Source organism: Pteronotus mesoamericanus, unplaced genomic scaffold, assembly GCF_021234165.1.
Source record: "Pteronotus mesoamericanus isolate MK-2021 breed Mesoamerican mustached bat unplaced genomic scaffold, CSHL_Meso_final contig_221, whole genome shotgun sequence".
Classification (NCBI taxonomy): domain Eukaryota; kingdom Metazoa; phylum Chordata; class Mammalia; order Chiroptera; family Mormoopidae; genus Pteronotus; species Pteronotus mesoamericanus.
The window spans coordinates 6616508-6641282 of record NW_026555092.1 but is presented as its reverse complement, the minus strand read 5'-3'; the positions used below and the strand labels follow the sequence as shown (position 1 = coordinate 6641282).

The 24775-nt window shown below is 45.5% G+C and overlaps 1 protein-coding gene across 1 annotated transcript; it reads left to right on the top strand.

Annotated features, from left to right (window-relative positions):
• Positions 1–247: 247 nt before the first annotated feature.
• On the top strand, positions 248–19945 carry PTAFR (platelet activating factor receptor). Its single transcript, XM_054571509.1, has 2 exons — positions 248–312; positions 18880–19945. The coding sequence occupies exon 2, from the start codon at positions 18917–18919 to the stop codon at positions 19943–19945; it is 1029 nt and encodes a 342-aa protein (XP_054427484.1). The 5' UTR covers positions 248–312; positions 18880–18916.
• The last annotated feature ends 4830 nt before the right edge of the window (positions 19946–24775 follow it).

Genomic DNA, 24775 nt, shown 5'->3' with positions numbered 1-24775 from the left:
TTCCCTCTCTTGCATTTTCTCTCTCTCACCCCAGCTCCCTGGCACGGTGGCTGCTGTCCCCACCTTACTCTGTCCTCTGTCCTGTGAGGTAATTTCCACCAGTGTCCAGGGCCTGGGTGACCCAACTTGGGGGTTCCTGTGGCATCTGCCAGAAGGGCTTTAGGGTCATGGCATTTCCTCCCCGGGGGTGACTGGGCAGTGACATGCTCTGTTACCTCACTTCTGCAATTTCCACAAAGCAAAGAGCCTGGGTCTGCAGACAGAGACGCTCAGATCTCACAGCTGCAGCCGCTGCCGCTGCCCCTCGTCCAGGTAAGGGTTTGAAGTGGGGGGGGGTCTCAGCCCTGGTTGGCAAGGGGGAGGCATATGAAAATGTCCTCGGGAGATCTAGGTCATGCCCCTAGACTGCTCCAAAGCAAGTGGTGGTTCTGTTTTTCAGAAACTGCTTTGGCATCTTCCTCAGGCCCAGGGTCTCATGTTTGCAAAGAATTCTTCACGACCAAACTCAGCCAGGAACCCAGCTCCCCTCTTTGGTTCTCTGAGGCCAAGGCAGTGTTGAAGTGATTTCAGAGACCCCACTGGAGGTGATGATGGTGATGAGAGCGGGGCTACCTAGATCTCACAGAGCCGAATGCCATGTGCTTTACTAGCTCTGTGACCTTGGCTACGTTGCACCCCGTCCTTGCACCTTGGTTTCCTAAATTGTCAAATGAAGATAAATCCATCTCCCCAGTGGGACTGTTGGGAGAGGTAAAGGATCTGGTACAGGGCTGGGGACTTAGGAGCTCACACGATGCTAGGTCTCCCGGGGTGCGAGGGTGGTTGATAGCGACAACCAGGTGACCGGTGCAGAGGGCTCAGCCCACAACCAATTTCCCCATGAGGTCCCAGGTGGCAGGACAGGGCACTGGATGGCACCTGCCCTCCCTCCATCTTTCTCTGGCAGGTGGTGGACCAGGGCTGCCGCCCAGACACTCACTCTCCTGGGGAGAAGGGGGGAGCCATCAGCCTCTCTCCAGGCATTGGGGCAGCTCTAATTTAGCTCTGTCTGAATATGCAGCTGTGTTCTGGGTGCTTGGGAGGGGGGCAGGGAGAGAGAGAGTGTTTTGGGGCTGAGTGCTAGGGAAGGGAAAAAAAAGCGAATGTCTTTGCCTTTAGGTACTGAGAACACAGCCAAGGAGAGGCGTCCACTCCAGAGGGGAAGACATGGCCCTGGGCCTGAGCGGGGCTCCCAGGCTCCCGGGCTCCTGCTTAAGTACAAGCTGGGGCCTTGAGCCACGCAGGAGCCTCACTCTCCTCCTCTGCAGATTGGGATTTAAAGCGTGGAAACCCTTGTGGGTTTATGGGGAGGATGAAGTAAAAAGCTGGGTGGGAAGTGCGTTGCTGATTGTAGCATGCTGTACGAACATGAACCACTGGGTTACGGCTAATAAGGCCCTGTAATTCCTACTGTACGTGCCTTAAGGATGAGGAATTTGTTATGTTCATTGTTTTCTCCTTACTCTTAGCACAGAGTTGGGCGCCTCGTTTAATCTCAGAATATGGGTTGAATAGATGAATGGTGAAGTGGTGGTTGTACTTGGAGGAGGAGGGACATTGAGCCAGAAGCCCAGCATCAGGTCTCAGTTCTGCTCCTGACGCTGTTGTCACCTTGGGCAAGTCTCTTCTCTTCTTTGGACAGATGGGGACATCCGCCCAAAGAAGGTTTGGGTAAGGAATTGACGGTCTATGGCATTAATGCCAAAATGTACCTCCAGGACTGAGTGTGTGCTCCTGATTGGTACTGGAGTGGGGTTGGGGCTGTGATGAGAGGCTGGGGTCAAGTCTGCTTGTCCTTTCATAGGGAGACCTTTACAGGGAGAACTCCTCCTCTCGAGGCCTGGGAAAAGGGCCTTGTTGAAGAGAAGGGGGTAGTCCTCTTTTTCAGTGGCAGCCTTGCCTTCCCCAGACTAGTTCCTCCTCCATTGCCCCATGGGTGGGCCTAGGAGGGCACAAGGGCTGGCCTGGAGCCTGGGAGCACGCCCTGACTCTCCTGGGGCAGCGAGGGTTAGGAGCGGAGCCAGGCCCCAGAGGGGCAAATGCTGGGCCCCCGGCGCAGCCACCTCTCTCGCTGGCCACTGTTGGGTTCCTTGGCAGCATGGCGGGAGGGGAAAGGAGCCTGACATACGTATGTGTGTCGGTGTGGGGTGCACCGGGGAGCCTCTGTGGTTGCAGCACGTTCAACCTGCAAGCGGGCCTCACACAGCCCAGCAGTTCACAGAGGCAGGATCCTCAATGTCACAAGCTGAGAAGTTAATAGCTGCCTTTCTCTTCCTTTCTTCCCTTGTGTCTTCAGCCAAAGGGAATCCAGAGCTGGATTGTGTCTGCGTGCTCGTGCAGGCAAGCATGTGGGGGAGGGGGAGGAGAGAGAGAGAGAGAATGGGGCGCGAGGACCACCACTCAGCAGCCCCTCTGCACCCCCTTAGTTCAACAGGAGGGGGCCCCTCAGGGCCTGAGCTGAGCTGACTGACGGGAGAAGAATGTCAAGGATTTGTGCAGTTCTCTTTCTTTACAGTTTATAAAGTCCACTTCCATTTACCATGTGCTTTGCAATTTGCCAAACTCTTTATCACGCTCCCAAATCTTACTTCCTTTTCAAGATACTTGAGGTAGGCGTGGCACCCCATTTTGCAGATAATGATCCCAAGGCTCAGAGCTTGAGCAGAGACTTATTAAAGACAGTGAGTGGCTGGCACTGCTGAGGACATGGCCCAGGTCCCCAGATCTCAATTCTTGCCATTTCTCTTCAGCCACCCCGGTGGCTGTTTCCAAAAGAGGAGAGGAGGCTGGTTTGGCGCATGGCTAGTTTGTTTGCTTATTTATTCACTTATTCATTCAACAAACACTTTTTGAGGTAGGAGGAAGGGGAGAGGAACTCACAGCTATTGAACAATAATCATGTCCACAAATTGCTTCATTTTCTTGTACAACTACCTGGTGAAGAAAGTTTAATTTTTGCTATTTTGCAAATTAAGAAAGAGAAGCTTTGCGAGCCAAACATCAACTAGGAAAGAGCAGAGCCAGGTATAGAACTGGGCCTGTGTGACCCGACCCCACTTGGGCCAGGCCCTCTGTACCAGCAGGACTTGGAAACGTCCAGGCTAGAAAGATGTTAGTGCGATTCCTGGTACCACAAAGGGTGTGCCCTGTGCTGGGGAAGCCCAGAAAGAGAAGTGTCTGCCTGCCCTGCCTGACTTCCAGGAAGCAAGGAGAGGCGAGGCTGACCTAGACAGATACCATCTGAGTGTCTGGTAGCTAGGAGAGACCCAGGACAGGTTTAGGACCCCCCAGCACCACAAGGATGTCCTAATCCAGCTGAGCGAACACTGAGTCTCATCAATGTAATATACATGCCTGAAGCCGGGGTGGGCCCCAGTGAAAAGGAACATTAGGAAATTCTGATACCCAGCCACCTCCCATCACTGGGACCCCAGACCCTGTCCCTGACCTCTCTCCAGACAAGAAACTCTGTTTATCCATCAATACATATGCCTGGCATAGTCCTAGACTCCTTGTACTGGACATGGTGGGAGGTCCAGTGCAGAGTTCCCCAGAGGTCAGCATGCTTGCTTCCTTAGCTTGCCCCTCAAAGCCCTCTGCTTCTTGGAGAAATTGTAATGAAACCACTCCATGAGGGAGTTTTTAGATGGTATGGACAGCAAGGCCAGGCCAGGGCACAAATGTCAAGCCACAGAGAAGGTCAGAATAGGAGGAAACTCATTTATTGATCACCTACTGAACGCCAAGAACTTTAGAAGTTTACTTGCCTTTAACCTAAGGGCTATTGTGTGAGGTTAATGTTGATATTATTCCCACTTTACATATGAGAAAACTTGGAATCACAGAAGGGAAATGACTCAATTGTGGTGTTTTTGTGGCTGCAGGGACTCTGAAGGCTGGAATAGCTGAGGCTGGTGTGTGAAGGTTTGGAAACAAAGGATGAGAGACAGTATGACTGTGCGCGCGCGTGTGTGTGTGGGTGTGTGTGTGGGTGTGGGTGTGGGTGTGTATGTATTTTAGCAACAATATCTTGAGTATTTGTTGAGTAGGAGGCCCTGAGCTGTCGAAATGCCAGAAGGCTTGCACCCAAGGAGGTCCCAGCTCAAAAGGGAAGAGAAATCAACAGCTGTGTGTGTTTTGTTTTATGGAAACCAGAGGTGGCACCTTGAACTCTGTCCGGGGTAGAGAAGAAAGACTAACAATGGCCAACATTCTTTGAGCTCTTATTATGGATCAGGTATTTTCTATTTAATCCTTACAATAACCCTATGAGGTAGGTAATATTATTACCATTATTATTATTATTATTATTATTATTTTTACAGATAAGTAAACAGAGGTTCATGGAGGTTAAATTAATTGCCTTGGGCAAGAATCGGCCAATAGCGTTTTGCCAGTTGTCCCAGCTGCCATAAAAAGTTGTGACTGGTTCCCAGAAGCTTTTAGGGTTAACGACATAGCTGGAAGCCCAGTGTAGGTGGCTTCAAGCTGGGTGAGCTTGGTGTGAGCAGTTGCAATGGCGGTGGCATACAGTTTTGAGAAACATTTAATCTCATCTAATCAGAAGGTTGTCTGGATTTCCTGTAGACACAGCTTTTTACAGCTGTTGATCATGAATCCTTCAGTTGTGCTAAGCACTTTCCATATATTGTTCATTGGCTCGTCACGCCTTCTGGGGAGATATGTGCTTGGAATAGTATCAGCTCCATTTACAAGGGAAGGACCTGAAGCTCAGAGAGTGATGTGCTTGACAGTGGTCATTAAGTCAGGGTAGGACAGAGGGAGAATTTGAACTCAGATTTGCCTGGCTCCAGAGTCTGTGGTCTTAACCACTGTCCTTTCCAAACACTTCATATCTCCCTTGGGTGCTCACAAAAGCTCTACAAGGCAAATGTGTTAGAGGATTAGAGAGGGGAAACAGTTTTATCTAAGGTCACACAGCTATGAAGTCAAAGCTGAGCCATAGAATTGCAAGTTAAAAAAACAGCGTGTATTTGCACATCTGCCATCTCTTGGGCCTGCTTTTAAAAATTATTTATTTTATTGTGGTAAAAAACACACAAGATAAATTGATTCTCTTAAAAATCTTTATTTTTTTAAATTATATTTTATTGATTGTGCTATTACAGTTGTCCTGATTTTTCCCCTTTGCCCTCCTCCACTCAGCACCCCCCACTCCCTCAGGCAATCCCCCCACCATTGTTCCTGTCCATGGGTCCTGTGTATAAGTTCTTTGGCTACTCCATTTCCTATACTGTGCTTTACATCCCCCTGGCTGTTCTGTAACTGCCTATTTATACTTAATCCCCTCGCCTCTTCCCCCATTCTCCTCCTCCCCGCTCCCATCTGGCAACCTTCTGGTAACTAACTTCTTTTCTCTTGCTTTTAAGGGTCTCTCTTTATCTTTAACCTCTGGCCTTTTAATAATGATGTGTTTTGGAGTGGGCCTCTTTACATCCATCATAATTGGGACTTTCTGTCCTTCCTGGACTTGCATGTCAATTTCCTTCACCAAATTAGGGAAGTCTTCTTTCACTATTTTTTCAGGTAGATTTCCAGCTTCTTGCTCTTTCTCGTCTCCTTCTGGCACCTCTATGATGTGAGGTTGGACCTCTTAAATTTGCCCCAGAGGCTGTTTAAACTATCCTTGTTTTTTTGGCTTCTTTTTTCCTGTTGTTCTGATTGGTGCTTTTTGCTTCCTTATGTTCCAAATCATTGATTTGATTCTCTGCTTCATCCATTCTACTGTTGTTTCTCTGTAAATTGTTCTTTATTTCAATCTGTGTACCTTTGTTTCTGACTGGGTCTTTTTTATGCTGCTGAGGTCCTCACTACATTTCTTAAACATCCTTATAAATAGTGTTTTGAACTCTGCGTCTGATAGATTGCTTATTTCAATTTCATTTAGCTTTTTCTGGAGTTTTGATCTGTTCTTTCATTTGGGCCATGTTTCTTTGTCTCTTTGTTTTAGCAGAGACTAAGCCTCCCTGTGTTTGTGTCTATTTATTAGGTAGAGTTGCTTTGATTCCATGTCTTGGTAGCATGGCCTAATGCAGTAGGTGTCTTGTTGGGTCCAATGGCACAGCCTCCCCTATTACCCAGGCTGGGTACTTGAGGTGTGCCCTTCGTGTGGGCTGAGTACACCCTCCTCTTGTAGTTGAGCCTTGGTTGCTATTGGCAGGTCAATGGGAGGGACTTACCCAGGCCAGTCAGCTGCAGGTTGATGGAGTCTCAGATATGGCACCAGCCTATTGGCTTTGTCGGGGGATGGCTCAGCAAAGGGACAATGGCCTCCGCTTGCCCCGATGCCAGACACTTCAGTTCTTCCCTGTATACCAATGGTCCTCTTAAAGCTGCCACCCACCCCCATGCTGGAGCTCAGAGGGAGTGAGTCTGAGTAGGTGACTCCATATGTGGGTTCCCCAAGAGGGACTGTTTAGTATTCCAGCAGCCTCCTCCACTGACTCAATTCCTACTGATTTTAGCAGCCAGACGTTGTGGGGACTTATCTTCCTGGCACTGGAATCCTGGGCTGGGGGGCCTGGTGTGGGTCTGGGACTCCTCGCTCCCATGATATCCATCCCAAATTTTTATCCATGCGGGTGTGGGACCAGTCCACTTCACGTTTGCTCCCCTCCTACCAGTCTGGGTAGATGTGGTTTCTTTAATTCTGTAGTTGTCAGACTTCCATTCAGCTTGATTTCTGACATTCCTGAGTGATGGTTGTTCTATATTTTAGTTGTAATTTGATGTGGTTGTGTGAAGAGGTGAGCCATGTCTGACTGTGTCACCATCTTGACCAGAAGCCTTAACAATATTTAAATGTACATTACAGTATTATTAACTATATGCACATTGTTATACGATAGGTCTCTAAAATATTTTTATCTTGCATAACTAAAACTCTATATCCATTGAATAACTCCCATTTCTCCCTTCCCCCAGCCCCCAACAACCACCATTTTACTTTCTGTTTCTATGAGTTTGATTACTTTAGATACCTCATAAATGTGATCATTCAGTATGTGTCTTTTTGTAATTGGCTTGTTTTACTAATAATATTTTATCCATGTTGTAGCACACCAGAGGATATACTTCCTTTTAAAGGCTGTATAGTATTCCATCATACATTTATACCACGTTTTGTTTATCTTTTCACTTTTCCGTTGATGGACATTTGGGTCGCTTTTACCCCCTGACCATTGTGAATATGCTGCTATGAACATGGGTGTGCAAATATCTCTTCAAGATCCTATTCTCAGTTCTTTTGGATGTGCACCTAGAAATGAGGTTTCTGGGTCATAAGGTAGTTAGTACTGTTTTTAATTATTTTTGAGAACCTCTATACTGTTTTCTATAGTGGCTGCATCATTTTATATTCCCACCAAGAGTGCACAAGTGTTCCAGTTTATTCACATCCTCACCAGTACTTGTTATTTTCATCTTTTTAAAGTTTTTCTCTTCTTTTTTTAACTGAATTTATTGGGTTAACATTGGTTAATAAAATTATATAGGTTTCAGGGGTACAATTCTATATATATCATCTGTATATTGTACTGTGTGTTTACTACTCAAAGTCAAGTTTTCTTCCATCACCCCCTTTTTGCTCCCCGTGTACCCTCTCCTACCTCCCCTACCTTTTCCCTCTGGTAATCACAATACTGTTTTCTGTCTAGTAGTTTTTGGGTTTTTTTTTTCTTAATCCCTTCACCTTTTTCACCCACCACTCCCCTCCCTGCTGACAGCTGTTAGTCTGTTCTCTGTATCTTTGCGTCTGTTTCTATTTTGTTTGTTAGTTTACTTTGTTCATCCGATTCCACATATAAGTGAAATCATATAGTATTTGTCTTTTTCTGACTGGCTTATTTCACTTAGCGTAATACTCTCCTGGTCCATCCATGTCATCTCAAAAGGTAAAATTTCGTTTTCTTTTTTTTTCTTTTCTTTCTTTTTTTTACTGTTTTGTACTATTTCATTGTGTAAACATACCACAGCTTTTTTATCCACTCACCTACTGATGGGTACTTGGGCTGCTTTCATATTTTGGCTATTGTAAATAATGCTGCAATGAACATAAGCATGTATATACTCTTTCAAATTAATGTTTTGGATTTCTTTGGATATATTCCCAGAAGAGGAATTGTTGAATCATAAGGTAGCTCCATTTTTAATTTTTTGAGATAACTCCATACTGCTTTCCACAGTGGCTGCACCAATCTGCATTCCCACCAACAGTGCATGAGGGTTCCCTTTGCTCCACATCCTCATCAGCACTTGTTTGTTTATTTATTGATGATAGCCATTCTGACTAGTGTGAGGTGCTATCTCATTGTGGCTTTACTTTCTATTTCTCTGATGATTAGTGATGTTGAGCATCTTTTCATGTCTATTGACCATCTGTATGTCCTTTTTTGAGACATGTCTATTCATATCCTTTGCCCATTTTTTAATTGGATTGTTTGTTTGTTTGTTTTTTGGTATTGAGTTTTATAAGTTCTTTATAAATTTTGAATATGAACCCCTTATCAGGTGTATCATTGGCAAATATGTTCTCCCATTAGATGGATTGTCTTTTCATTTTGTTGATGATTTCCTTTGCTGTGCAAAAATCTTTTTAGTTTGATGTAGTCCCATTAGTTTACATTTTCTTTTGTTTCCCTTGCCTAAGGAGATAAATCACAAAAAATATTGCTACAAGAGATATTTTATCTGATATTTTATTGCTCTGTTTTATTGGATCGTGGTCATCCTAATGGGTGTGAGGTGATAGATATGTCATTGTCATTTTGATTTGAATTTCCCTATTGATTAGAGATGGTTAGGCACCTTTTTATATACTTGTTGGTTATTTGTATATCTTTGGAGACCTGTATATTCACATCCTTTGCCTATTTTAAAATTATTTATTGTCATTGAATTGTGAGAGTTCTTTATATATTCTGGATATTAACCCCTTAATCAACATATGTTTTGCAAATATTTTCTTCCATTCTGTCATTTGCCTTTTTACTCTGTTGATTGTTGCCTTTGCTGCACAGAAGTTTTTAAGTTTGGTGTAGTCCCTATGTCTATTTTTACTTTAGTTACTTGTGCTTTCGGTGTCATACCCAAGTAATCATTGCTCATTCCAGGGTCACGAAGATTTACCCCATTTTCTTCTAGGAGTTTTATAGTTTCCAGTCTTATGTTTAGGTCTTTAATCCATTTTGAGTTCATTTTCCTATATGGTGTACGATAAGCTCCATCTTCACCCTTGTCCATGTGAATACCCAATTTTCCTGTTACCATTTTTTGAGGAGACTATCTATTTCCCTTTTAGTAGTCTTGGCAATCTTGTCAAAGATCATTTGGCTATATATGTGAAAGTCTATTTCTGGGCCCCTTGTTTTGTTCCATCGATCTTTTTGTCTGTCTGTATGCCAATAAAATACTGTTTTGATTGTTGTACTTTGTAGTGTGTTTTGGAATCAGGAAGTGAGAATGTTTCTGCTTTTCTTTCTCAATATTGTTTTGGCTCTTCGGGGTTTTTGAGAAAAGATTTCACATGAATTTTGGAATTGTTTTTCTATTCCTGCAAAAATGCCATTGGGATTTTTATAGGGCATTGAATCTGTAGATCACGTTAGGTAGTATGGACATTTTAACATTAGGTCTTCCAATCCATGAACATGGCATGTCTTTCCATTTATTTGTGTCTTCTTTAATTCCTCTCATCAATGTTTTATAACTTCAAGCATGCAAGTTTTTTGCCTTCTTGGTTAAGTTTATTCCTGAGAATTTTATTCTTTTTGATGCTACTGTAAATGGGATTGTTTTCATAATTTCATTTTCTCTTAGGCTCATTTCAAAATCTTCATTTTACAAATGAGAAAACAGAGACTCTGAATCATGGGGTGAGTTTAGTGTTTGCACCAGGATTTGGTTCCAGCTCCAGCGCTGCCTGGCAGTAGTGAGACGGATGCAGAGCAGAGCCCCCGTCCCTTTGCCCCATTCAATTCCTGACTCTGGGGAGCGAAGGTAAAAGCAGGGCCTAGGTCGAAGGAGCCTCTTCCTGGGACCTCACAGCATCTGAAGCTCCTGTTCTCAGGTCTGTGAGTGGCTGAGCTGGCCAATGAGTGGTTGGCTACAGCTTGACCTAGGAGAGATAAAAGGGGCCTTAGAGTTCAAAATCCCATCTGCTACTGTCCAGCTGTGCGAGTGTGGACAAGTCTGTTTCCCTCTCTGTCTTCACTTTCTTCCCTGAACTTGGGCGTGGCTGATTTGTAGCTTATAAATATTTAGATGTTTGCTCTTTTGACCACATGTGGCCCCACTTGGGCATTTTGTAAAGCTTATTACCTCCCAAGGCTGATTCAAGGAGGAAATGCGATCATGGTAAGAGTGTCTGTACACTTAACTGGTAAATCACACCCAGTGCCCTGAGCTTAGGTGGGTTGGCTCTGGCTCCCCTCCAGCCTTACCCTCCCCACAGAGCAAGGAATCCTCCGATCCACGTGGGATGGCTTCCTTGGGATCTGTGTCCCTCCCACACTCCTTTTCTTGTCCGTACTCTGCTGAGCAATGCACCCTCAGGCTTGCTGGGCTGCGAGGAGCTGCTCGTGCGTGCATGAACTTGGATGTGACTGATTTATGGCTTCAAAATATTTAGATATTTGCACTTTTGACCACATATGGCCCCACAAATGTTAGGGGCCACTCTGACTGGTAAACCCAACTTCCCAACCCACAGTCCGCACTGGGGAAGTAACCAGAATGTACTTCCTCCTGCCCAGATCCCGGTAGTCCCTCCCCTCCGATTGTCCAGCCTTCTCAGGTTCCCTAGCAACTGGGTATATTAGATGGGATGGAAATGGTAGACAGAGTGGGAGTTGGGGCTGAATGCTCTGCAGGGCAGAGGGTAGGAGATCCAGAAGGCAGAATTCTTTCTGTCTCCAAGAATTTTATGGCCCAGCTAGCCCACCCACAGCTGAGTGCAGCCCAGTCTTGACCCATCAGGGAATTGCGCCCACATGTTAGTGGTTTGAGCTGCTTCTTCCTTCTCTTTCCAAATGCTCATTCCCTTCCTGAGGTGTGGAAAGTTTTGTTGGCATTAGTCTAAAGCCTTGTCTGGAGCTGATAGGAAAGCCTGTAGTAAGGTAGAGCCCCCAGGATCAGTGGTGACCCGTAGGCCCCTCCTCAGTCTCCAAGTAGCTGGGCCAATGGGAAGAGGATGGCCTGGCTATTTGTGGCCACTTTGCATACTTCTTTTTGGAACTGTTATGAGGATTGTCAGATTTTCAGATGAAGAAACCGAGGTTCAGAGAGGTGAAATCACTTGCCCACACTCACAAAGCAAGTAAATGGCAGAAGCAGGTATAAACCCAGCTCTTTCTGACTCCAGATGCCTTGTTTTTCCCACCCTACTATACCTCCCTAGAGAGACTAGATACCTTTCCTTCAAGCCAGTTTCTTTTTATTAGTCATCCTGGGCTTGGTTATTCATTGAGTCATCCAGTCCCCCAGTGTCAGACACCAAGGACAAAGAGATGAAAATGATCTAACGATCTAATGAACTATGCTGAGCGATGTGCCCAGTACCGTGGTGACTCAGAGAGGACAGCTCACTCTGCCTGGGGCAATCAACGAAAGCGGCCCCAAGGAAGCACTCTTTTGATTAGGTCTTAAAGGATGAGTTAGGGTTTGTTAGGTAAAGCCATAAGCAAAAGGCACGCTCACATGTAGGGGCCACAGCATGTGCACAGGCCCAGAGGTTTGAGGAGAAATTGAGTTTTTAGAGAAGCAGCAAGAAGTCCAGTGCGGCTGGAGAAGAGGGTGAGTAGCAACAGAGGCTGGTGGGGGATGAGGTGGGAAAGGAGCTTGGTCTTGATCCTGGGCAGTGGGGAGCCATGGAAGGTGTTAGATCAGCCAGGTATGTGGCTGGCAGTGTGTTGAGACACAGCATTTCTCAACCTTCAGTGTGTTCATGAATCACCTGGGAATCTTGTTAAAAGACAGATTGGCACAACAGGTCTGGGTGGCATTGGAGATTGTGTTGTCTGACGAGCTTACAGGTGATGCTGATGCTTCTGGTCCGAGGGCCACGGTTTGCATAATGAGATTTGGGGGCTCACTGCCTTGTGTGGAGGCTGCTGTGGGGAGCAGGCAGCCACTGGCACTCCTATGTCACTGGATCGACTGGGTGTCTACCGTCTTCTTGGAGGATCTCACAAAGGGGTCAATCTTGTTGGTTGTTAGATATTTTTTCCCTCAGTCAATGTTTACCAAACTCCTGCTCTGGCTAAGCTTGTGCTGCATGCTGAGGATAAAGAGAAAAATTGGAAATGCCAATTTCTGATCCATGTCACTATCCTTTCTTGCCTCCAAAATGGTGTCTTTGCTTACACTCTTGTCCCCTGCCATCTATTCTCTGCTCAGCATCCAGAGGAAGTCGAACCATGTTTCTCACCTGTTTGACCTACTCCAGTGGCTTTCTGATGCTCAAAGAATGCAATTTGAACTCCTTATCGTGGCAATCTGGGCCTGTTGCTCTCTGGTCTCATTTCACTCTTTCCAATTCTCACACCTTTAGGGCCACACTGACCTTTCAGTTCCTTGAACATGACAAATTCATTACTGTCTCAGAATATGATGGACTTACTGCTACTGCAGGCCCTTTTTACACATGATAGGCTTTGCCTGGAATAATGCCAGATTTTCTCTTGACTTATTTCTCCCCACTTTTTAGATTTCAGCCAGAAGAAGATACAAGTTTTGTAGGACCTAAAGCTTATACAGTTTGGAGGGCCCCCTTTGAAGAAAGGATACCAAATTACAAATATACAATTAGATACAAGGCCTAGGAGGGGGACTTGAAGGTCAAACTTTATTGGCTTCATGGCAAATTGGCCTCTGGTTTTGTTTAAGTCATTTCTGAGAAGCCTTCCCTGGTCACTCTACTTAAAGCAGCCCCCTACGCACTCTTCAACACGTCACTATTTTTATTTCTCTTATTGAATTCATCACAATTTGAAATCGTTTTTATTTATATCTCTACTTATTTCTCTCTACTTATTTCAAGCTATTAAGCTTCTTGAATGAGAATTTGACAGTTTGCTTCCTTGTTTCTTGTTCACTCCTCAACTCATGTGTAGGAAACAGTTCTCCCTCTAATCACATGAGATAGATTTCAGTGTTGCCATATCCAACATTTGCTTTTCTGTCTGCATTGTATTGGGTTGGCCAAAAAGTTCATTTTTTTTTCTTCCGTAAGATGGTTCTAGTAGCACTTTGTTGTCTTTAACTTCATTTGGAACTACTTTGCTAGATTGTACTGTGAGAGCTCTCATATCAGTGAGCATTTAAAAAAAAAACTCATTAAAATTGGTGAATTTCTGGGTAGCCATTTTAAAATTGAAGGTGGAAGAAAATACACACCATTTTTGCCATATTGTGCTTTATTATTTCAAGAAAGGTAAAAATGGAACTGAAACACACATACACAAAAAAGATTTTTGTAGTGTACGGAGAAGGTCCAGTGACTGATTGAACATGTCAGAAGTGGTTTGCGAAGTTTCATGCTGGAAATTTCTTGCTGGACAATGCTCCATGGTCAGGTAGACCAATTGAAGTTGATAGCAATCAAATCAAAACATTAACTGAGAACAATCAATGTCCTACCATGCGGGAGATAGCCAACTTACTCAAAATATCCAAATCAATAAAGTTATTGGCGAAGATGAAAAATGTGACTTTTTAGCCAACCCAATATTTGATTTCCCTGTGACTTTTCACACCACAGGCCACTTGCTCCAACGTTCTTGGAATTTTTCTTCGTTAGGTCCCCAGCACGACACTCCCTGGTTCTTTTCCTACCTCTCTGACCATTCTGTCCTTGTCTCCTTCGTAGGTGTCTCCTCCTCCTCCGATTTATCTTTTAATGGTGGATTCTTCAGGACTTAACCTTGGATCCGCCTGGGTGCTTTACAGGCACCCCCAATGAGCTGAAGGAGGAATTTATCGTCCCCCCACCCCCGCGGGCCCTCCGCAGGTCCTCTCCAGGAAGTCAGGCAGCACCCCAGCCCCACTCAGCTGGGCCAGAGACCTGGCAGTCCTTCACCCCTCCCTTCCTATCCACCAGTAGCCCATCCGTCACCGAGTGCTGTCCATTTGAGCTCCCAAATAGCTCTCACAGCTGTCAGTAATTTCCCTCCATCAGCTCTGCCGTGGCCCAGGCCTCCTTCGGCCATGAAGACAATTGCAGTTGTCTTTCTGCTGTCTCCCCGCCTCAAGTGTGAAGCCCTTCCAGTGCACTCTGAACACAGCAGTCAAAGCGGCCTTCCCCAAACCCAGGTTCGGCCCTGTCCTTTCCATGCTCTGTATCCTTCAGAGACTTCCCATTTTCTGCAGAATCAACTACAAACTCCTTCGCCCAATGTGCGAGGCCCTTCTTAAATTGACTGATGCTGACTTTGTAGGCCTTGTCCCTCCTCAGACCCCCACACTCACCCCCACCCACATGAAGTTGTATCCAAACTGAATGTCTCCAGTTCCCTGAGAACAAGGTATACGCTCTCCTATCCTTCCAGGTCTGGTATGTGCTGTCCCCCTGCCTGGTGTCTTCCTCAGGCTAACTCCTTCTTTTCCTTCACCACAGACAGAAGGTCGTTCCTGACCCTCAAGTCAGGGCTAGGAGCACCATCTCCAAATCACCCTGGCATCTGGAACTTCTCCCGCGTAACACTTATCGCTTGTCTGTTTCTGAATCTCTCTCTTGCAAAAGGGTCTGTGAGCCACTGAAGGGCAAAAGCTGGCTTATTCTTTGAGGCCTTTGTCCTCTGCCTGGGGCCTGGAGCAGCAAGTGCTTGTCCGATGAGTGAGTGACTGAGTGAGAGCTGGGCTCACCTGTGTCTGTGCCCTGTTCACATGGTGACAAGATTTTTTTTGAAAAATCAATTCATGTAAAAAAAAAAAGTCCATGAACAAAGTACCATATTTTAAAATTGAGGTAACACATGTAAATAATATTACATAAGTTTCAGGTGTACACCATTAAAATTTGATAGCTGCCTCCACTAGAGCATGCATGCCACCGAAAATCTAGTTTCCACGTGTCAACATACGCTGGACCCCCTTTACTCATTTCACCCTCCTCCCATCCCCTTTCCTTTCCGGTAACTGTCAATTTGTTGCCTGTATCAATGAGTTTGTAAAAATGCCAAAATTTTTTTTTTTTGTCTTTTTATGAGGGGAGGGGGCTTTAAGCTTTTATTAAATTATAATTGGATTAAGAAAGGGTGAGGGTGCTGTTGTGAGGACCCCGGGCCATTGGGACGTTGTAACGCAGGCTGCAGTTTGTTCCAGTGTTATCTTCTGCCCGTGGCTGTAGGGAGTGGTTAGTTCTGTTCTTGCTTTCCAGTAATTTCCAGTCCTGTAAAGACTGCCCTGAACCGCACGACAAAACAAGGTACCAGGCCATTTCTCCAAGGGGCTCTTATTGGCTTCGAAAGTCAATCTGAATTCCTTAAGGCTTTCTGGTGACATCCAGAGTCCTGACATGACTTCATCAAGAGCTGCCGAATTCTGGAGGGATTAGGTAGGGAGAAAAATATAAGTTTTTCAATGTAGCTTAGGAGGGTATAACTTACAAATTGTTCTAGGGGAAAAAAACCAAGTTTTCTTATATCGATTGCTGGCCGGGCAGGCGGGTGAGGAGGAGGCTGTCCCTACAGCCCAGAGAGGTGGAGGAGGATTGCAGTCTTCTCTTCAAACCTCACAGAGACAGGGTTAGGCGCTTAGCCTGGGTCGAGCTTCCGCTGGCCACTGCTCCCTTAGTTACAAGTCTCAGGAGGCCAGGGGAGAGGGAGACATAGAGAATGTCCCCGTACAGGCCACCAAAATGTTAGGGTGGTCGATGACGTGGGCTGTGAAAGAGTTCACAAAGAGAAGAAGGTATAGAAAGTAAAGTTTTTATTCACTCTCCAAGGAAGGAGAGGGACATGCTGTGGAAAGACATACCAGCAAAATACCAACGTTTTAAAATGAAGACAGGAACATAATAGTGCCAGGCAGAGCCATGTTAGAGTCTGAGGCAAAAGGCAGAATCACTCATACTGATTTTGATTTTTTAAAATGTTGTATCAAAATTTTATTATTTTGATTACTGAAGTGTTTGGTGCCCCCTTACATTTAGTACCTAAGTGAGCGCCTCACAAGCCTTACCCTCCCTAGTCCTGGTCCTCGGGAGGACTTTTGCAACAAGCCTGGGCAGGTTTGGCACAGGGGGCTGGGCCCAGAAGGATGTTGTGCATTGAGGCTTCTGGCCGGAGAGGGACAGTTTCTGGAGGAGGTGGGTGTGGTGCCCCAACCCATTGAGCTGGAGCCTAAATCCAAGGAGAGGAAGGTACTGACTTGCTGGAGGAGGTGGGTGTGGTGTGGGGGATAGTCAGGATGTGACTTCCTCCAAAACCCATAAAACTATGGGCTGACTCCTCGCCCCCCTCAGACCCCAGGAACAGGGTCCTTCAAAGCATGGGGTCCAGCAGGAGAGACAAAGCTAGTCTCAAATGAATGGGCGTCTTGGGCTCGAGAGAAAGAGGAGGACCTGAGGTTGTGGAGCAGTAATTTTCAAATCTTCTGGTCTCAGGGTCTCTTTATATCCTTAAAAATGTTGGAGGGGCCCAGCGAGCTTTTGTTTACATGGGTTATATGTATAGTATTTACCAAATTCAATATTAAGACATTCTAAACAATTTTAAATATAAAAACTAATAATAAACTCATTCCATATTAACATAAATAACATTTTTAGTGAAAATAACTCAAATTTTCAAAACAAACATTTTAAGGAGAAGAGTGGCATTTATTTACATTTTTTGCAGATGATTTCATTGTTGAGTTTGATAGAATACAGCTGGATTCTCCTATCTGCTTCTGTATTCAAGCTGTGGTGATATGTCATTTTGGCTGAAATATATGAAGAAAATTTGGCCTCACACAGACAGGCATTTTTAAAGGGAGGGATATTTTAATGTCTTTTTCAGATAATTGGTGATACTCTTCTTCAATACTATAACAAAGCTTCACAAATGGTAGTTTCTTAAAGGTTAGTTGCAATGTGGAACATGGATCACATCATCAAACTTTGTGTAATTTGTTACCCTGTGATGTATTGGTGTATCTGACCCTTTGAATTTTTTGCCTATACAGAATTCTGAAATATTATGTCTTTCTCATTGGGAAAATACTGGTTCACTGATTTATGCAGCTCTTTCAAATATTGACCTCTCATTATAAGATATCAAACAATTGCATTTATTAATATCAGCACCAATCACATCACAAAATTCTTTAAGTATTGGAAAGCTGCTGCTGGCACATACAATTTTTCCAAAATTTCTAATTTCCCTTGAAAGTTTGAATTTTATCATTGGCAATAAATACTGTTTGTTTCCCTAAAAGTAACAGGTTTACTCCTTCATATCTGAGAAAATGTCTGCCAGATACTCAAGTCTGAAAAAAAACACAGTTGGCCATTTTTTCAAATGATAATGGCGATCTGCAAAAAAGTTCATCCCACAGCTCAAACAATCACATAAGTGCTTTCCCTGAAGACAACCAATTTATCTCAGTTCGCAGAAGTGTTTCCTGTGGGTTTCCCATTTTGATGCAGAATATTAAAAAAGAGGGGAGGAGGATGGGGGCTGTGTGAGGAGGGGGAAGGGATTAAGCAAAGAAAAAAAAGAGACCTGCTGACACAGACAACAGTATGGTGATTGCGGGGGGCGGGGGGGGGGCAGGGGGTTGGGGGGGGTTGGGGGGGAGGTAGAAGAACAGCAAGACAGCAAGAGGGGGATAAATGATAAATGCTGACGCAAGAAGACTGGACTTGGGGCAGTGAACACATAATGCAATATACAGATGATGTATTATTGTAGGATTATGTACCTGAAATCTGTATAAATTTTAACCAATGACATCCCAATAAATTTAATTTAAAAATAATAGAATTTTTAAAAGATATGTACTCAAGATTTAATAAAATTAATAATTTCCTTGCTTTACCAAGGACATTTTAATGTGATTTAAGGTGAAATTGGCTTTTTTTTTTTTTTTTTTTAAACACGGAGTGCATGGCTATGAAGAATCTGACTCTACTACAGTTAGGTGCTGCTGCCTTGATTTATGCTAAGGAGCTCACAGTTTTGCAACATCAACACAAATGTCAGCACAGTGAAATAGGCAAATAATGTATTTTTATGACAATAGTTTTGACTTCATGGATCCCCTGAAAGATCTCAGAGTTTCCTCCCCCCTCAGTTCTGTGGACCCGTTTTAAGAACTCTCATCCTAGAGCTTTGGGATCAGAAGGCAGAGCTCCTTTTAGCGGTGTAAAAGGTGCCATCGCATAAAACTATGTAATTCAAATCAACTATGTAATTCACAAAGTGACTTGAGGGTGATTTTTTGTTTCTGAAGAAATCACAATGATTTATTGGAATAATGGAAGCTACATTTATTTAATTTAACATAGACAAACCACCACCACAGTAAATGGAGCAAAGCACAAAAATTTCCTCAATCAAAAAAATTCCAATTAGAATCAGCTGTTTCTTTAAACTCACCTATTTAAGTATCTATAGGCTTCTTCGAATGTTTCCACTGCTGAAACTGACCTGCCATTGATTTCATTAAATCTCTGATGTAATTCATTAGGAAAAAAAACATTTCATGGAATAAAGAAAATTAATTAGGTCATTTATTTTAGAGTTTTAAAAACATGTAGGATGGGGTTCTTGGAACTGATGAAATAAGATAGCCCCTTGTTGGCCCTTCATTAACCAGAATTCCTGTGTGGTCTTCCAGGCACAGGCAGGACAGTGACCTTTTCCAGTCCAGAGTGATGGAGACAAATTATTCCTCTCGTGTGGACTCTGAGTTCCGATACACCCTCTTCCCGATTTTTTACAGTATCATCTTTGTGCTGGGGGTCATCGCCAATAGCTATGTACTGTGGGTCTTCGTCCGCTTGTACCCTTCCAAGAAACTCAATGAGATAAAGATCTTCATGGTGAACCTCACCATGGCTGACCTGCTCTTTTTGGTCACCCTGCCCCTGTGGATCATCTACTACTACCACCAGGGTGACTGGATTCTCCCTAACTACCTGTGCAATCTGGCTGGCTGCTTCTTCTTCATTAACACCTACTGCTCAGTGGCTTTCCTGGCCGTCATCACTTACAATCGCTACCAGGCGGTGACGCAGCCCATCAAGACCGCTCAGACCACCACCCGCAAGCGTGGCATCTGTGTGTCCTTGGTCATCTGGGTGTCCATTGTGGCCGCTGCAGCCTACTTCTTCGTCCTGGACTCCACCAACGTAGTGCCCAACAAGACCCGCACAGGCAACGTCACCCGCTGCTTTGAACATTATGAGAAGGGCAGCATCCCAGTCCTCATCATTCATGTCTTCCTCGTGTTTGGCTTTCTCCTTGTCTTCCTCCTCATCCTCTTCTGCAACCTGGTCATCATCCGCACACTGCTCATGCAACCCATGCCGATGCAGCGCAATGTGGAAGTCAAGCACCGAGCGCTGTGGATGGTCTGCACGGTCCTGGCTGTGTTCTTCATATGCTTTGTGCCTCATCATATGGTGCAGCTGCCCTGGACCCTCGCTGAGCTGGGCTTTCAGAACAACACCTTCCACCAGGCTATTAATGATGCACATCAGGTCACCCTCTGCCTCCTCAGCACCAACTGTGTCTTAGACCCCATCATCTACTGTTTCCTCACCAAGAAGTTCCGCAAGCACTTTACCGAGCGATTCCACAGCATGCGCAGCAGCCGGAAATGCCCCCTGGCCACCATGGAGACGGGCACTGAGGTAGCCCTGCAGCTCAGCCCCATCCCTGCCAATTCCCTCAAAAATTAACCAGGCCCAGAGGCTTCTCCTTCATGGACACCATGACTGATGTGGGGGAAAAAGAGATATTTGCTGTGGTCTGGGCACCTCCTCCTGGGTACTGGGTGGCCCATTAGATATGGAGGCCACCTCCCCAAGGTGGGGATGGGAGAGTCAGGCTGCTGAAAATCCTGAACTGGAATGAGTCCCTTGATCCACCTTTGGACACCTGCCATAGTAACTTGGCTGGTGACCTCCTCCTGAGTGCCTGAATCCGATGGCTCTGGAAGGAAAGTCAGAGCCTGCGCAGACCTTGGGGGATGAGCCACCCAGTTCACCCACCAGGACAGCAGCCCAAGCAAGTATGGGCAACTACTCTCTTTGTCCATGGAAAGGCAGAGAAAGGGGTTTTGGGAAAGGGACAATCCCCTGGCAATGTGGCAGTATCTTTAGGACAGAATTTTGAGATAAGATGCTGCCACTCTGCCTCTACCCACAGGCGCAAGGTCTTTGTGTCCTGAATGGTGACCAGAGAAGAAAAAGTGTGCAGAGACCAAACTCTAGGATGGGGAGCTCATTTCCTGAGGCAGGTGTGTCTCCCTGCACAGGCCTCACGTCAGACCTGGGTCAGCTCTGGGGGCATGGGAGAGACATGAGCACCGCGTACATCCGTCTGTCTCCATAATGGACTTTGATGAAGTACCTCCTGTTGGGCAGCCACCCACTATATGTGGGCAAAGGCCTCTCAAGGTGGAACTCCGGCCGTCCAGGTGCTGAGCTGCCCACATGCCTCCACGGGAACAGGGGCTCAGGCCGGGAAGGGCCTGCATGTAGGGCAGGCCCTGGAGTGGAAGGGGCCTGTCAGGTCTCCCCGCCTTGCTTTCTAGGGGACCCTCCTGATTTAGCTTCTAGGAGATGGGAGAAGCTGTTATGGCCCCAAGGGCCAGCAGGCACTTTGAGTTCTGGGTGCAGAAGGGCAGTGTCAGCTTCTTGAGGATGTCTAGATGCCTGCTTGTGGTTTTCAGCATGTGCACCCGAAGGAACCTCCTGTGGCACCCGAGCTGAGTGCCCACAGCGTGAAGCTGGCAGCCTCAGATCCAGGGCTTGGAGGAGTCTTCTCTGGTTTCCAAGGCTTTGTGGGCCTCCTAAGAAATCTTCTTCCCTTCCTGGTCGTGTCCCCATAAAGTTGGGTTCCTTGTTTTCTGTCTGCTGGGCAAGCGCTGGATTGATGATTTTGATAACTACCTCCCAGTGGGCCAGTAACCTGCTTGGGTTCACAATGGTACCTGTGGGCTGGACCTACCTGATGGTGACCAGGTAGACAGTGCAGCTTACCAGAGCTTTGCTGTCACACAGACCCAGGCTCAAGTCTGGCCTTTGTCACTTCCTGCTGAAGGACTGCGAGCTGAATTTCCTACCTCATAGGGTTTTTGTGAGTAGTGAGTTAGGTTGCTGAGGCAGATACCTCTTGGTCAGGGTGCCTGCTCATCTCAGATTCTCCCTTTCTCTGCGAATTTATTCCCCTCAATCCTCCTATAGAGGTTGAATGGATGCAAGGTGAGCCAGTCAAGTTCTTTCAGGAATAAGCCCCAAGATTCAGGGATGCTACTTCAGGCTCTGCAAGTCACTCACCTGAAGAGAAATAAACTGGAGCTGTAAGTGTGTATGTCTACATGTGTGTGTCTGTCCATGTTTCTATGCTGGGCTTGGGAGGGTGGCGGAGGGTAGTCACCTACATGCGTGTACTAGAGAAAATGGCTCTTCTCAGAGAGAAGACGGAGATGCACAGAGCAAAGCAGAGACCAGAGGGAGACCCCAGGGGTCTGGGGGGTGGGGGGGCCGTGCCACCAGGGGTCGGCGGCTCTCCTCCTCCCACCAAGCCCTTCTGAGGAACAACTGCACTTTTTCCTTCGGGGCCTGTGAGAGTTCTTGGTTAGGGTATCTTCTCTTATTTTTTTAAGCTGATTTGAGTTATCTGTTACTTGGAACCAAAAGTGCTCGGGGTGGGATACTCGCTGAGACGCTAAAGCACAGTGTTTCCTGGATTTCCGTGATTGGTGAACCCCTCTCGCCAATTTTGCTATATCTATGTACCGGCTGTATGTATGCTTAATAAATATTTTTCTTTCTATTGGGTCGCTTTTAAAAACTTTAATTGTTAAAAAGAATGTTTTATAACTAAATTGTAAACAAAAATGAGTGACATCTGCCACACATAGAAGGTAAATTTAAAGTGTAATTATTAAAATTAAAATGCTCTTGGGGTCTTGTCTGAAATGACCTCATATGTCCCCAGGGACTTGCATAGCGCACTTCAGGAAACACTGCTGTGACATGTATAAACTTCACGGGTCTGCATTCAGGGAGTGCTCCATTAAGACTAAGTCTGGCAGTCTGACTCCCTTGCCTCTTCCAGAATGCTGCCTCCACACACAGGGCAGGGTGTCGCTCATACCCAGGGCTCGTGGAGGGGTATTTTGGTTTGTACCCATGCTACAGCCCTGCTTGCTGATCGCCTTACCACTCCGAATATAGCCATGTTTACTGCCCTGGTGATCTCTGCTTGGCTGTGACTTCCTCAGATGTTCTCTCACCTTTTTGCCCAGACTACTCCTAGACAACCTTCCCGAAGGCCTCCAGGGTCATGGCCTTTCTCCTAGTTGCATATTAGGGCTGGAAGGGTCTACCTTTTTTATACCTTAATTACTGTGTTCATTGAAATTGATACATTTCAACATCTGTCTTCCCTTTCCTGGGGCAGGAACGGAATCTTATCAATGTATGGACAGTTTCTCACAGAAGGCCTGGAATTGAGATCAGTCTGTCTCCAAAGTTCACTGCTTTCCTAGGGTGTAGCATCAACAGACGTGTTGACATTTACATGCAATTATTTTGAAAGGGTTTAAGAGACTCTTCAGGGACAGCTAGAAAAGGAATTTAATAATATATATCCTTTCAAAGTTCTATGTCCATATTTAAGGGAAGATGTCAGGGATTTTCCAGAGGATCAGAACACTTTGGAGCTGGATGGGTCCAATCCGTTTATATTACTAAGGGGAGCATGGGACTCAGAGGGGCCAAGTGATTGTTGAAATTACACAGTGTGGAACTGCAGCGAACACGGAATTGATTGCTAAGCTCTGGGTCTCCCTTCTTGCAACGATGACAGGGATGACAGGAAAAGCTGATTTGTAATTATTTTGAAGAAACAAAATTACCAGTCAGGATTTCCAAGTCATCTTGCATGTCCAGAAGACCTTACCCTGTAATTCCTTCTCATCTCAGCTTTCGCCTCAGGCTGTTTCATCCGTGATCTCAGTTGGAGAATGTTGGCATAGGTAAGACCTGCCCCACCCCGATGAGTGAGCGATAGGCATGAAAGTAGTAAGTGTGGATGCTGGGGGAAAGCCCCAAAAGTCTAAGTTCAGGAATGATTCCCAAGAACTGACACGTAGCCATATTCAAATTCGTAAGAGCTTTAACAGGAATTAATGCCTGCTCCGGGTGGTGGCGAGTTGGAGAAAAAATCCATACCCTCCCAGGACAGGGTGTCTTTTTTATAAGGGGGTTAATAGTAAAACCATATGGTGGGTGGTCACGCAGACCACCAGAAAGAGCAGTGCATTTCTAAGTTAACAGATCACATCAGGTAGTCATCCACACTCCGTACATTCATTAACCTCCTTCCTGGGGGCATGACATTTATCTTTGCGCAGCATTCCAGAGTAGTCAGTCAAGACTGAGGCTATGGAGAATTAAACAGTCACAGAAGGTTACACGGAGAATCCAGCATTTCCCAGATGCCCTCACTGCTGGGGCCATATTGCGTCTCTGACTTCCCCTACAGTAGGCCACAGCTGACTAGAATTGGGCATGTTTATGCTGCTTTTTACTCATCTATGTTATACCTGTGCTTGAGACCTGTGGCTAAAAATAGCTATAATAAAATCCTCTTATAAAATATAACTGGGTTTTTCTTTGTGCAGACTTGTATTTTTGTAATACTGATTATGCTTCCCCTGACATTCTGCCAGCGAGCCATGCCCCCACATACCCAGCCATTCACCCCTCAGTCCGTCCACCCATGCATCCATCTGTGCGTAAGTGCATCTGTCCATTCAGGCATCCAATGAACACCAATGGAGTACATATTTTGGTCAGTAACTGTGCCAAGCACAGTTTTCATTTGCTGTCTCACATCCTCCATGAAAGGTAGGTGATTCCATGCACAGAGAAATGAAGAAATAAATAAGGACCCGAGCTGACTGAATACGATAGTGGCTGCCTCCCAGATAGTTGGTACAAAGGAGAGGGGACTACTTTTTGTTAAGCCCCAGGTATTTGCTTGCCACATTCACAAATCTTATCCCGTGAGTCCTCTCAGTCACTGTACAGAATTGATATTTTCATACCATTTTACAGATGGGGAAATTGAGGCTCAAAAGGGTTCTGTGATTTGTAAAAGAAAAAGAGCTAGTAAGTGGCAGAGTAATATTTAAACCCTGTCTTAGTAAATATAGGTCCCTTTCCTTCTCTCTTACCCCCACCCCGTGACTGTCTTTTTGCTCAAGCCACTGTAGGCACAGTCCTAGCTTTGGTGTGCGCTAAGGTAGGAGTCTCTTGAGGATCGTGCAGCTGGCACGAGGCCCGCCTCACTGTGTCCAGCTTCCTGTTTGAGCTGAGAGCTCTGACACCCAGCAGCAATGCCTTCTTCCCAACTACGGCTCCTGTGGCCAGTTAGGGAGGGCGCTCCTGCAGGTGGATGGTGGATGTGAATGCAGGGCTTTGTAAAACTTGAAGCCAGGATGTCATTGTCACTGAAGCTAGAAGGTGCATTAAGTGGTCACCTGGATCCTGGCA

Excerpts from the sequence above, each read along its gene's own strand:
- PTAFR (XM_054571509.1), top strand. The coding sequence starts at position 18,917 with ATGGAGACAAATTATTCCTCTCGTGTGGACTCTGAGTTCCGATACACC.